General features: G+C 39.4%; 1 protein-coding gene across 1 annotated transcript in view; it reads right to left on the bottom strand.

Moving 5' to 3' along the window:
- Nucleotides 1–15,358, bottom strand: part of LOC117521429 (kinesin-1 heavy chain-like) — a 131,683-nt gene that overhangs the window by 45,499 nt on the left and 70,826 nt on the right. Inside the window, 2 exon segments of the mRNA XM_034182724.1 lie at nt 11,466–11,614; nt 11,695–11,840. Of these exon segments, the coding sequence (XP_034038615.1) occupies nt 11,466–11,614; nt 11,695–11,840 (295 nt within the window).

Below are 15,358 nucleotides of genomic sequence, written 5' to 3'. Positions count from 1 at the left end.
AGTTTTAATGTGGGTTTTGTTACTAAGATATACAGCATATATGAGTGGTGGGAGTGAACTAAAAATAGTTTCAATTAATGTAAATGGCCTTGGTAATGCAATTAAGAGGAGCAGGTTATTAACAAACATAAGAAGGTACAAAGCTCAGGTGATTTTCCTCCACGAAACCCACCTGTCAAAAGCAGAACATGAGAAATTTAAAAAGATGGGCTACAAAAATTCATTTTTTTGCTCCTCTAAAAATAACAGAAGAAGAGGAATAATTACTCTTGTAACTAATTCTGTAAATTTTGAATTGCTAGAGGAAGACTGTGATAAAGATGAGAGATATGTGATGGTCAAAGGAAAGATTGATAATGTCACTGTCTCTTTAGTTAATGTATATGCACCTCCAGAGGGAGATCGGAATTTTTTTCAATTATTATATGACAAGATCACTGCAAAGACTGAGGGTATACTAATAAGTGGAGGGGATTGGAATACTGTCCTAAATCATGCCAAGGACTCAACCAGCACTAAAATATATAAAAACAACAGAACAAAAGATCTTAAAAGGTTAATAGAGGAGGCGGCTCTTATAGACGTGTGGAGAGATCTTCACCCCCAAGACAAAGACTATACTCATTACTCAGCAGCCCATAAGGTGCACTCCGGGATTGACTTTTTTTAATGAACACCACTGATAGACAAAGAGTTAAAGACTGCAGAATAGGAGTAGCAGATATAGCAGATCATAATTCTATACATCTAACTATCCATTTAAAGAATCAAAATAGGACAACATTATGGAAGATGAACACAAACATCCTCAGTAATGAAAAGGTTGTACTAGAAATTAAAAAAGAAATTCAAGATTGCATTGCAGATAAAGATGACCAAATAGAGCCCATAATAATATGGGACACTGTCAAAGCAGTTATGTGAGGCAATTTGATTTCAAGAACAGCTCATATCAACAAAATGAAAATGCTTAATCAGACCAAATTAGAAGAAAAATTGAGGGAATATGAAAAAAAAAACACTTCGACAAAAGTGAAGCCTTGGCTAAATGCTTAAAAGATATAAGATACCAACTGTCAAATCTGGCGAAAGAAGAAATAGGGAGAAAATTAAAATTCATTAAACAAACCTTTTACGAATCAGGCCCGAAAGCGACAAGATTATTGGCAAAACGTTTAAGATCTCAACAAATGAGAAATGCGACCTACAAGATCCGAGATCCACATACTAGAGAAATTAATAGTGAACCAGAAAAAATTAAAAACATCTTTCAAACCTATTATAAATCTCTGTATGACCAATCAGATCAAGTAGATGGAAAAGAAGCTGAAGATTTCTTGGCTAAATTACACCTCCCCAACATTGGAACAACTCAGAATAAGACACTATCCAGACCCATAACTAAGGTAGAACTGGATAAGGCAATTAGTAGGTTAAAAAGTAATAAAACTCCAGGGAGTGATAGTTACCCCAACGAATGGTACAAAGTTTTTAAAGACGATTTAACCCCCTTAATGTTAGACTCATTTAATTGGACACTTAAACATGCAAAATGTCCTCCATCATGGAGAGACACAGTCATATCAGTTATACTAAAAGAAGGGAAAAATAAGGAATACTGTGAGTCATATCACCCAATTTCCACATTGAATGTAGACTATAAATTATTCACCTCCATAACAGCAAGAAGAATAGAGACTTTCCTTCCTGACATAATAGACGACGACCAGACAGGATTTATAAAAGGAAGGCAAACACAAGGCAACATTCGACGTACCCTGCACATAATTCACGAGGCCAAGAAACAAAATATATCATTAGCCTTAGTAAGCCTTGATGCTGAAAAGGCGTTTGACAGAGTATGTTGGAGATTCTTATTTGCAGTCTTGAAAAGATTTGGATTGTGTAACAATATCATTAAGTGCATACAAGCCCTATATTATAAACCAATGGCAAGAATTAAAATAAATGGTGACTTGACAGAGAGATTTGAGCTTTTTAGAGGCACTAGACAGGGTTGTTGTTTAAGCCCTGCTCTCTTTGCCTTGTTTATTGAGCCCTTAGCCCAACACATACGACAAACAACCCAACTGAAAGGAGTAACGGTATCCAAAGAAGAGCAAAGACTAAGTCTCTTTGCGGACGACATAATAGTATACCTCCGAAGCCCTGCTCAAACATTTCTCAACCTGATAAAAACCTTAAAAGATTATGGAAGAAAATCAGGTTTTAAATTAAATATTACTAAGACTCAGGTTCTCTGTATCAATTACAGACCAGATGAACATATCAGACAAAAATATAAACTTAATTGGGACTCAGAACAAATCAAATACTTAGGGATTTATCTGACCAGAGAAAACAAAACATTATTTGAGGCTAACTATGATAAAATAAATGAGGTAATATACAGAGACCTGACAAAATGGACAATCTTAATTTTGGACTTTATTTCCAGAATTGAGGTAATTAAAATGAATGTTTTGCCCCGTCTATTATATCTTTTCATCTCTTTACCAATCCAAATACAGGATACACAATTTGTAAAATGGGACAAACAAGTGAGCAGTTTTATTTGGAAGGGAGCAAAACCTAGGGTGAGGTATAAAACACTCCAACTGGGTAAAAACAAAGGAGGACGCACCCTTCCAAATTTTAAAGAATATTTTTTAGCAGCCCAATTAAGATATATTGTTTTTTGGTGTTCTCCAGAATACTATTCTAAATGGAAAAGCATTGAAACTAATTATGACACATGCAAACCTCAATCAAGACTGGGTGACAAAGTCAGCCCACAGCCCAAAGAAAAGAATCAAACAATTGAATTCTCTATTAAGATTTGGTGGGACACAATACACAAATTCAAATTAGGAGACTGTAAATTATTGACATGGCCTTCTCTTTCTCCCAACTTCAGAAGTGGCCAACTGGATTATACATTTAAAAGGTGGATTGACAGGGGAATCACAGCCGTGACCACACTAACCAAAGGAAGAGTTTTTAAACCTTTTGCCCAATTAAAAAGGGAATTTGCCCTAGATGACACTGACCTGTTTAGATACTTTCAATTAAGACATTTTTATAACTCCGAAATTAGGCCTCATATTTCACAAGAAAGCAGTGAACTAATTGAGATAACTGGTGCATATAGAACATTGCCTTCAAAAATTGTTTACAAATTGTACAAATGTGTGCAAAACTCCAATGGGACTGACTCAATATATATTAAAAAAAAAGTGGGAATCTGAATTACAACTCAATTTGTCAGAGGATGATTGGCATTCTATCTGCCTTTTCCAGCATACTACAACCACCTCTAGACAATGGAGAGAATTCAGCTGGAAAAACATAATAAGATATTTTATCTCACCACACATCAAAAATAAGCAGCTCAAATCTCCTCAACAGTGCTGGAGACTTTGTGGTAGTATGAGTGCCAGTCATTCTCATATATTTTGGACATGTCCTATTGTCAGACCTTTTTGGGAATCCATAGCTAAAGAAATGGAGGATATACTTGGCTACAAGATTCCTAATGACTTTCAGAGTATGTACTTGGGTTTAACCCCTGAGAAGGTTTTACGGGCAGAAGATATTTACCTTTACAAAGTGATGCTGATTGCAAGCAAGAAAACCATCACAAAGAACTGGCTGAGAAACATCACTTTAACATTGACGCAATGGAAAGAGATTATGGAGGAAATTTATGAGATGGAAAGAATTACTCACCATTCAAGGCTGCAAGTACCAATTTTTAATCAAAGGCGGAAGAAATGGTTAACCTATAAGACTTGTATAAAACCGCATGCTTCCGACCGTAATGTAATCCCACTGTTGCCCACCCTTCCTTTTTTTTTTTTTCTTTCTTCTAATGGGTGTGTGAGTGTTTTCTATCTGTTCTTATTGTTCTTGAAAACTGTAAAAAAAAAAAAAAAAAAAAAGGCCTTTATCACACAACATTGTTTGATCTTGTAACAAAGTTGTGATCTTATATTCTCGTCTAAAACATACCTAGAGAGATTTCCATCAGGTTTCACTCGATTATGAGTATTTTTAGATGCCTACAGAAACTATCTCAACCACTGACAACATATTACAGCAAGAGTCCACAAAAGTATTTTAAAGGCCTGACTAAAGTGTAATATGTGATCTTTAATAAGATATTTTCATGAAAAAAGTCACAAATATGCAGTTTACCGCATTTTATTTTTTCTTGTGTAAAAACACAGCTTAGATGTGGTTTGACCAAAACAAATTGTCATTAAACTTAAATAAAACAGGGATGAAGTGGAGGTGTAAGAGTCACTAGGTGTTCACAGGAAACATTTATTTCTATATTTATTTATTTATGTTCATTGTTAGTTGGTTTTATCTTTTCTGTTGTTTTGTTTTATCAGGTTCTTTTCAGGCTGGAAAATCATTAGGCTGGAAAAATCACTTTGGGATTACTGGGAGTGCCCTTGCATGGATGACGTCACACTTGACCAGTCATTCTCATTGTGTTTTGTACAGTAACACTACCTCTAACCTTAAGCCTGATTAACACGACAGGATTTTAAAATTATCCTGAAACCTAAACATAATTTTAAATTATCTTTAGGTTTCCAAAACCTGAGAGACCACACACATGAAGATAAAAAAAAAAAAAAAAAATCATAGATCTAACAGGTTTGGTGGTACAGTGTGTGGTGTTCAGCCAGACGGTGAAAAAACCACACAAACCGATTTCACACACCAACATTCCCAGCTCAGACAGGAAATCTCGCAAAATCTCTCGAGATTAAATGTGACTTCAGAGTAAACAAACAGAGATAGTTTGTGGACTATTTAAAACAGAGGGGGAAAAAAAACAATACAAAAAGAAAAGGCGTTCTTTAAAGGAGTGGAGACAGCGCCACCACCAGACTTTCTGGTAAGTCAGAAAAGCTGTTTTGATTTTGTTTTCTGCTCTGTACATCCGTCACCTCGCTTTCTGATTGGCTGCACGTCACATTCAGCTGGCTGCTCGTTTGTGGTCGGAGGACAAACACACGCTGTGATATCAGGCCAAGACAATCCAACATGTTGAATATCCCCGATTTGTTATCGGAGCGCTCCTGATGTCCTTCTGAGCAGATCAGAGCGCTCTGAAAACACCACACACGGCAGGAATATCTGATAAGATTATTTTTAGCATCATCACGATTGTCGGTGCATCCTTAAGATTGTTGCAACGGGAAGATCTAATTATCCTGCCGTGTGAACCAGGCCTTAGTGACATGAAATTTGGGGTTCCACAGGGGTCCGTCTTAGGCCCCCTGCTTTTCTCCCTTTATATAGCACCCCTTGGGCACATATTGCGGTGTTTTGGGATTACCTTTCACTGCTATGCTGATGATATTCAGTTATACTAGACTTGCCTCTACTGGTGGTTGGCTGTCACTGCGGTATTGTATCACTTCCTGTTCCGGAGCACAGCGGTGTTTTTCTGTATCTGTTAGCTGTTTAATCTGCGCAGTTAGATTGATCTAGTTATCTAGATTACGATTTGTTTCCCAGTGTAATCTTTACGTGCCTTAACTAAAGCACTCCTTCTGCTGAATCACCTCTAAATTATTTACACATTATTCACTTTGCGTGTTTTTAGGAATCCGCTAGGTTAGCGTAGCTACTAGCTCTTAGCCGATTTAGCATGGCGGCTTCTCCTGTCTCTCTCGCACTTTTCTGCTCTGGGTGTGAAATGTTTAGTTATTCCTCGGCCTCCTTTAGCAGTAACGGTAATTGTAATAAGTGTAGCTTATTCATAGCTTTGGAGGCCAGGCTGGGCGAATTGGAGACTCGGCTCCGCACCGTGGAAAATTCTACAGCTAGCCAGGCCCCTGTAGTCGGTGCGGACCAAGGTAGCTTAGCCGCCGTTAGTTACCCCCTGGCAGATCCCGAGCAGCCGGGAAAGCAGGCCGACTGGGTGACTGTGAGGAGGAAGCGTAGTTCTAAACAGAAGCCCCGTGTACACCACCAACCCGTTCACATTTCTAACCGTTTTTCCCCACTCGACGACACACCCGCCGAGGATCAAACTCTGGTTATTGGCGACTCTGTTTTGAGAAATGTGAAGTTAGCGACACCAGCAACCATAGTCAATTGTCTTCCGGGGGCCAGAGCAGGCGACATTGAAGGAAATTTGAAACTGCTGGCTAAGGCTAAGCGTAAATTTGGTAAGATTGTAATTCACGTCGGCAGTAATGACACCCGGTTACGCCAATCGGAGGTCACTAAAATTAACATTAAATCGGTGTGTAACTTTGCAAAAACAATGTCGGACTCTGTAGTTTTCTCTGGGCCCCTCCCCAATCAGACCGGGAGTGACATGTTTAGCCGCATGTTCTCCTTGAATTGCTGGCTGTCTGAGTGGTGTCCAAAAAATGAGGTGGGCTTCATAGATAATTGGCAAAGCTTCTGGGGAAAACCTGGTCTTGTTAGGAGAGACGGCATCCATCCCACTTTGGATGGAGCAGCTCTCATTTCTAGAAATCTGGCCAATCTTCTTAAATCCTCCAAACCGTGACTATCCAGGGTTGGGACCAGGAAGCAGAGTTGTAGTCTTACACACCTCTCTGCAGCTTCTCTCCCCCTACCATCCCCTCATTACCCCATCCCCGTAGAGACGGTGCCTGCTCCCAGACTACCAATAACCAGCAAAAATCTATTTAAGCATAAAAATTCAAAAAGAAAAAATAATATAGCACCTTCAACTGCACCACAGACTAAAACAGTTAAATGTGGTCTATTAAACATTAGGTCTCTCTCTTCTAAGTCCCTGTTGGTAAATGATATAATAATTGATCAACATATTGATTTATTCTGCCTTACAGAAACCTGGTTACAGCAGGATGAATATGTTAGTTTAAATGAGTCAACACCCCCGAGTCACACTAACTGTCAGAATGCTCGTAGCACGGGCCGGGGCGGAGGATTAGCAGCAATCTTATATTCCAGCTTATTAATTAATCAAAAACCCAGACAGAGCTTTAATTCATTTGAAAGCTTGACTCTTAGTCTTGTCCATCCAAATTGGAAGTCCCAAAAACCAGTTTTATTTGTTATTATCTATCGTCCACCTGGTCGTTACTGTGAGTTTCTCTGTGAATTTTCAGACCTTTTGTCTGACTTAGTGCTTAGCTCAGATAAGATAATTATAGTGGGCGATTTTAACATCCACACAGATGCTGAGAATGACAGCCTCAACACTGCATTTAATCTATTATTAGACTCTATTGGCTTTGCTTAAAAAGTAAATGAGTCCACCCACCACTTTAATCATATCTTAGATCTTGTTCTGACTTATGGTATGGAAATTGAAGATTTAACAGTATTCCCTGAAAACTCCCTTCTGTCTGATCATTTCTTAATAACATTTACATTTACTCTGATGGATTACCCAGCAGTGGGGAATAAGTTTCATTACACTAGAAGTCTTTCAGAAAGCGCTGTAACTAGGTTTAAGGATATGATTCCTTCTTTATGTTCTCTAATGCCATATACCAACACAGTGCAGAGTAGCTACCTAAACTCTGTAAGTGAGATAGAGTATCTCGTCAATAGTTTTACATCCACATTGAAGACAACTTTGGATGCTGTAGCTCCTCTGAAAAAGAGAGCTTTAAATCAGAAGTGCCTGACTCCGTGGTATAACTCACAAACTCGTAGCTTAAAGCAGATAACCCGTAAGTTGGAGAGGAAATGGCGTCTCACTAATTTAGAAGATCTTCACTTAGCCTGGAAAAAGAGTCTGTTGCTCTATAAAAACGCCCTCCGTAAAGCTAGGACATCTTTCTACTCATCACTAATTGAAGAAAATAAGAACAACCCCAGGTTTCTTTTCAGCACTGTAGCCAGGCTGACAAAGAGTCAGAGCTCTATTGAGCTGAGTATTCCATTAACTTTAACTAGTAATGACTTCATGACTTTCTTTGCTAACAAAATTTTAACTATTAGAGAAAAAATTACTCATAACCATCCCAAAGACGTATCGTTATCTTTGGCTGCTTTCAGTGATGCCGGTATTTGGTTAGACTCTTTCTCTCCGATTGTTCTGTCTGAGTTATTTTCATTAGTTACTTCATCCAAACCATCAACATGTTTATTAGACCCCATTCCTACCAGGCTGCTCAAGGAAGCCCTACCATTATTTAATGCTTCGATCTTAAATATGATCAATCTATCTTTGTTAGTTGGCTATGTACCACAGGCTTTTAAGGTGGCAGTAATTAAACCATTACTTAAAAAGCCATCACTTGACCCAGCCTATCTTAGCTAATTATAGGCCAATCTCCAACCTTCCTTTTCTCTCAAAAATTCTTGAAAGGGTAGTTGTAAAACAGCTAACTGATCATCTGCAGAGGAATGGTCTATTTGAAGAGTTTCAGTCAGGTTTTAGAATTCATCATAGTACAGAAACAGCATTAGTGAAGGTTACAAATGATCTTCTTATGGCCTCGGACAGTGGACTCATCTCTGTGCTTGTTCTGTTAGACCTCAGTGCTGCTTTTGATACTGTTGACCATAAAATTTTATTACAGAGATTAGAGCATGCCATAGGTATTAAAGGCACTGCGCTGCGGTGGTTTGAATCATATTTGTCTAATAGATTACAATTTGTTCATGTAAATGGGGAATCTTCTTCACAGACTAAAGTTAATTATGGAGTTCCACAAGGTTCTGTGCTAGGACCAATTTTATTCACTTTATACATGCTTCCCTTAGGTAGTATTATTAGACGGTATTGCTTAAATTTTCATTGTTACGCAGATGATACCCAGCTTTATCTATCCATGAAGCCAGAGGGGACACACCAATTAGCTAAACTGCAGGATTGTCTTACAGACATAAAGACATGGATGACCTCTAATTTCCTGCTTTTAAACTCAGATAAAACTGAAGTTATTGTACTTGGCCCCACAAATCTTAGAAACATGGTGTCTAACCAGATCCTTACTCTGGATGGCATTACCCTGACCTCTAGTAATACTGTGAGAAATCTTGGAGTCATTTTTGATCAGGATATGTCATTCAAAGCGCATATTAAACAAATATGTAGGACTGCTTTTTTGCATTTACGCAATATCTCTAAAATCAGAAAGGTCTTGTCTCAGAGTGATGCTGAAAAACTAATTCATGCATTTATTTCCTCTAGGCTGGACTATTGTAATTCATTATTATCAGGTTGTCCTAAAAGTTCCCTAAAAAGCCTTCAGTTAATTCAAAATGCTGCAGCTAGAGTACTAACAGGGACTAGAAGGAGAGAGTATATCTTACCCATATTGGCCTCTCTTCATTGGCTTCCTGTTAATTCTAGAATAGAATTTAAAATTATTCTTCTTACTTATAAGGTTTTGAATAATCAGGTCCCATCTTATCTTAGGGACCTCGTAGTACCATATCACCCCAATAGAGTGCTTCGCTCTCAGACTGCAGGCTTACTTGTAGTTCCTAGGGTTTGTAAGAGTAGAATGGGAGGCAGAGCCTTCAGTTTTCAGGCTCCTCTCCTGTGGAACCAGCTCCCAATTCAGATCAGGGAGACAGACACCCTCTCTACTTTTAAGATTAGGCTTAAAACTTTCCTTTTTGTTAAAGCTTATAGTTAGGGCTGGATCAGGTGACCCTGAACCATCCCTTAGTTATGCTGCTATAGACGTAGACTGCTGGGGGGTTCCCATGATGCACTGTTTCTTTCTCTTTTTGCTCTGTATGCACCACTCTGCATTTAATCATTAGTGATCGATCTCTGCTCCCCTCCACAGCATGTCTTTTTCCTGGTTCTCTCCCTCAGCCCCAACCAGTCCCAGCAGAAGACTGCCCCTCCCTGAGCCTGGTTCTGCTGGAGGTTTCTTCCTGTTAAAAGGGAGTTTTTCCTTCCCACTGTAGCCAAGTGCTTGCTCACAGGGGGTCGTTTTGACCGTTGGGGTTTTACATAATTATTGTATGGCCTTGCCTTACAATATAAAGCGCCTTGGGGCAACTGTTTGTTGTGATTTGGCGCTATATAAAAAAAATTGATTGATTGATTGATTGATTATACACACCGATAACTGCTGATAATCTCGTTCACATAAAATCCTTAGAAGATTGCCTTGCATCAGTGAGAAGTTGGATGTCTAGAAACTCCCTACTTTTAAACTCTGATAAGAGTGAAATGATGGTTCTTGGTCCAGTGAGACATCGGCATCAATTTGACCAGTTAACGCTTAGCCTAGGCTTGTGTGTCATACATCACACTGACAAAGTGAGGAACCTTTTACAAGAACTGCTTTCTTCCACCTGCAAAATATAATCAAGATTCGTCCCATCCTGTCTATGACTGATGCTGAGACCCTGATCCATGTGTTTATCTCTTCTAGATTGGACTACTGCAATGTTCTATTTTCTGATTTACTGCAGTTCAGCATTAGGGGTCATAGACATGCTAACGCGTTAGCATCGGCCCCATTTTTAAGTTATAAAATACATCTATCAACTGCTTCAGAAGACCACAACAGGTCGGTTTGACATAAAAAAGGTAAATATTACTCACAGACATATGCTCTTTAGGGTTTTAGCGGGGAAAAATTAAGATAAAGCGAAAAAAAAAAAAAAAAAAAATCGGCGAAGCAGCAGATTGAAGCAATGCTTCATTGGTTCAAAGCAAAGCCACACCCTGCTCTACTTGGGGAAGGTCTGCCAATGTTCTCACGAAGACAGGGAGGAGAAGGACCGTGGCTCATGGCAAACAGTAAACAGAGCGGAGAGGAGTGAAAATTCACACAGTCCCTTCCTCTGCGGTGCGGTGCCATCCACGCTGACATTGCTGCTGGTTTGATTAGCGCAGAATGGGATGTCGCTTTGGCAGTGAGAGAATCATATTTCAGCCCCAAAACACACATGACACCACGTGCATGTGCGTATGTGTTGTTAAATTTTCCAAATGACGGAAATCGTCGTGGTGACGGAGAACTTTAACCCATGGCTTATTTGTTAAGTATCTTTCACTCGTGAATTCACTGCACTAAACATTAAATTTCATTCAGCAACAAGTTACATGTTCACTACACTGGCAACAAGGGAGCTTACAGTCAGCCGTGTCTGCAACAGACTGAAAAACAAAAAGCAGTTAACGTCTACAAAGAGAAAATGCACCGCCTCTGCTTTGAACATGTGCATTCATTTACGCTCTCATGGTGTCCATATTGTTCAGGCGGAACTGTGGAGGTACAGAAAATATCAGATTCTCTAACGCGGTTGAGTGAGTGTGTGTGTGAAAATGGGGGCAGAAAATCATTAAGGGCCCTTGGGCAAGGTCTTTAATGCCCTAGTTGCTCCCGGTTGTAGTGAGTGCCTTATATGGCAGTACCCTGATATCAGGGTGAATGTGAGGCACTATTGTAAAGTGCTTTGAGCATCTGATGTAGATGGGAAAGCGCTATATAAATGCAGTGCATTTACTGTCTCACCACTCCTCCAGCGGTTGAGCTCGTTCTCCAGCCAGGTGATGGTGTTCCTCAGGGTCTTATTCTTCTCCTTCTCCCTCTCATACTTATGCTTCCACTGCTCTGCTGTCAGCTCGATGTTCACAGTCACTGTGTTCTTGATGGTCTTTGCTCTGCGCTCAGAGGAAAACCATTTGTAGGATGTTTTTTAGCTGTCTGACTTTGACAGGTTTCCTTCTGCTGGCTTACTAACCTTTGTCCGAACATGAGGGTGGATTTGGTTTCGGCTTCATTAAAGGAGGAAGGCGAGCAGCAGATGACAATGGTGGTTCGACAGTTTCCACCTAGCGAGTCCTGCAGGATGCGGGTCATCTTGCTGTCTCTGTAGGGGATGTAGCCCTGAAGTATGCAGGCACACAAATAAGATAAATTTCAATGAGCGAAATAAGCAAGACCATAAAGTATTCTGCTTCAACAAGAAAGAACCCTCTAGCTTGTGATTATTTCCAATATAATCACAAAATCACTCTGCTGAACTCTCCAGCCAGACATGAAACACTTCCTTTAGAGGCAGGTATGGATTGTTTGTGGAAACTATGCCAGAGAGTGAGTATTGTGTTCCATTGGAGAGGATAATACACACTTAACAAGCTGCTGTTGTCCTGAAACCACAGCAAACAGCCTGAGGTTTCACCAGGAAACACAACGCAACACAATAGCTTCAGTTCCACTTCTCAGGAGTGTAAGTCGCAGCTTATGAAACTCAAGTGTCTTTATTGTGGCTTACGTGATGCAACACATTATTACCACATGAAACAGAAGTGCAAGATATGGGACGGGACATATTGTTTGATGTGGGTGAAAATCCATTATACAAAATCTGTTTTATACGGTGTTTATTACATAGAAAATCATACAAATCATTGGGACATTTGCTTTTGTCCGGTGAGTGCAAATACCCACTTTATACGATGACGGTTTAGGTGAGTTTTACTGTACATCTAACCTGTGTGATGAAGAACAGGGTGGGTGACAGCAGATATCTTTACTACTATTTTGCATGTGACACAACAATTTACTAACAAGACAAAAAATATCTGCAAATTAAATGTACAATCATGTAACACTGTTTCTGTGAGGCAATGCTACTTCTTGAATTAGGACGTTTGCCACACTTTCAAGACATCCATTTTCACTGTTTTAAGGCACACGCCTTCATGTAAATTGACACAAGGGGAGTCTTAGTATCTTTCCACAGAAACTGAAACGCACTTGTGAGATGTGCAGGGATTTAAGCAAAACAACAAAAAACAAATCTTAAATTTTTTTCATGCCCAAATCAATCTGTTCACCCTGAGTTTAAGGTAAAACCAGGTAGAGACAGTTAACAAAAGAGCAAATTGTTCTCCTGCTGATCAGATTATATTTCACTCACTAACCATTACTGTTCTTTTCTGACGAAGCATCATATTATAGAAAGACTTTAACCTGCACATTACTCAAGGAATAACCCTGTAGTGTCTGATGACGTGCGGACATTAATGCTGGATTTTAGTTGCAAATTGCATTTTACCGGCACATTAGCGGAGCCGGTAAAAAGGAGTTTTACCTGTGACGCGTTAGCGGGGCCAGTAAAACGGACAGTTGTGAGTGTAATCCAGCATGAACGTCCGCAAATCATCAGACACAACAGGGTTATTCCCATTCTAATCCAATTCCACTGTTTGCACAGTTTATTCAGTAATTTGGTCGGTGAAGCTTACCGTGGCAACAGCGTCTTCATGCCAAACTGGAAATTCTGTGAGCAGACACACAGATTTCTCCATCTGGTCAGCTGCATTGAGTAATTCTGCATCAGAATCCACATCGATTCTTTCATATGACAGATTAAATTTACCCATTTCGGCATCGTCATCACACCGCCAGTTTCTCTCACTCTGAAACTGAACCTTTTGTCAGCAGGAAGTCTGGAGGACACTCAAGGACCCAGAAAATTTGTTGTTTTTGATGCCCAGGGATGCATTCTGGAGGGTTTTTTTGGTGACTATTTTCAGACCCTGATCCCCCAGTTTAGTTGTTCTGCTTAATGTGTGGATTTATATATTTTCACTTTTTCTTTGCCTTTAACCATACCACAACCTACATGTTAATTTGATCAGATTACTAACCATGAGAGCCGTAATCATTTTCACATTTTTGGCTTCTGACGGACCTGATTTTAAAGCTGCAACCCCAAACAGAACCAGAAATGTTGAGCTTAGACATTACATTAAAAAAGGATATTGGTTCATATCCTACTTTAGTTATGCCAAAAAGTTAAATGAACTAAACTTATTTATATATATATATATATATATATATATATATATTTATTGATAGTTAGTCCAGAACTACAGTAAAACGTAGGTCCAGACAAGTACAGATTTAAACATTTTAGTTGTTAAAATGATTTATTATTATTATTATTATTATTATTATTATTATAAGTAGTAGCAGTACAAAAAATTTCTTCAAAAGTGGACCTTTAATCAAGGGGTGTTGTGAAGGGTACGCCCCTCCCACAACACCCTCTTTCCATCTGGATGCGCCCCCGGTTTGCAGTCTGACCAGGAAGAATCAAGAATTTGTGTATTTATGTGGAAAGCGCAACCTGATTGAGAGGTAAGAAGGTTTTATCAGCATAATTTACATCATGTTGTCCTCAGAAAGAGATTTTAGGCGTGTTTTGGGGAAAAGGTTAGTGTTTGTTGTTACGCGCCGTGGGTCTGCAGCTGTTTTTAGTTTAACCACAGAGAGGACACTCACAGAGACTCTCAGAGCAGACTTTAAAAACAGTTTAAAAATGTGTTTGTAAAACTCTGCTCTTTATTTGCTGTGCTGTTACAGTGCACACAGCAGTCTGACCCACCCCTCCCACCTCTCAGCACACCGCAAACAGGACACAGAGGAACAAACGCAAGGACTCACTGCAAGCCGAAAAAGGCAAAAAACAGAAGTTATTCTAAAAATTTATGATTTTTGAACATATGTGTCCTGGAGATGAGGTAAATTTTGTATGTTGTATACAATATTTGTCAATTCCTTTTCTATTTGAAAACGAACATTTGCATGACTGTTCCAGAGTGCCTTTTGGAATGTAAATAATAATGAATGGTGATCTTCCCACAGAAACTTCATGGACAAAGCAGGCTGGAGGCCCATTAAGCACAGTGTGTTTCATTCGATGGAAACAGCAAAGCCCAAATAGAAATGGCAACCTCAGGCCTGTGGTGTTTGGGGTGATTACAGATCCTTGTTTTTATCTCATGACTAAACAGGAGGGCTGATTTGGACTTGTCACACACTTAACCCTATCAGAATGTACAATGGAGTGATAAATCTGACCCACCAGATGTATCACTCCAGAGGTTATGTGCACATTTGGTGGTAATCCGCGGGTGTGGTGCATATGTAAATTCCGGCCCAATCTGAACCGGCAGTACGGATCTGGAGTCACATCCAAAAACTTTGAATCGTCCAGAATTGCCCGCACTGACAAAACCTCATCGCTGACATGCAGCAGCCAGCGGAGGAAAAAAAAAGATCCCGAACCCACTCCAGATTGGTGAGAAAAAAAAAAAAAAAAAAAAAAAAAAAAAAAAAAAAAAATCACACTTCAAATGGTCAAACATATTCCAATATGGCAAGATAAGCTGATTTGAAGTTGTTTTGGTCAACTTCATTAACTCGTGGTTTCAGATGTCAACTTGTGCGGGTTTAACGAGGTTTACCCGTGTGTGTGTGTGTGTATACACACACACACACACACACACACACACACACACACACACACACACACACACACAGTGAGACAAATAAGTATTTGAACCACTGTCAATTTTGCAAGTTTTCTCACCTCCAAAGAATGTAGAGGTCTG

Source organism: Thalassophryne amazonica, chromosome 12 (genome assembly GCF_902500255.1).
Source record: "Thalassophryne amazonica chromosome 12, fThaAma1.1, whole genome shotgun sequence".
NCBI lineage: Eukaryota > Metazoa > Chordata > Actinopteri > Batrachoidiformes > Batrachoididae > Thalassophryne > Thalassophryne amazonica.
This window is presented reverse-complemented; position numbering and strand designations above follow the sequence as displayed.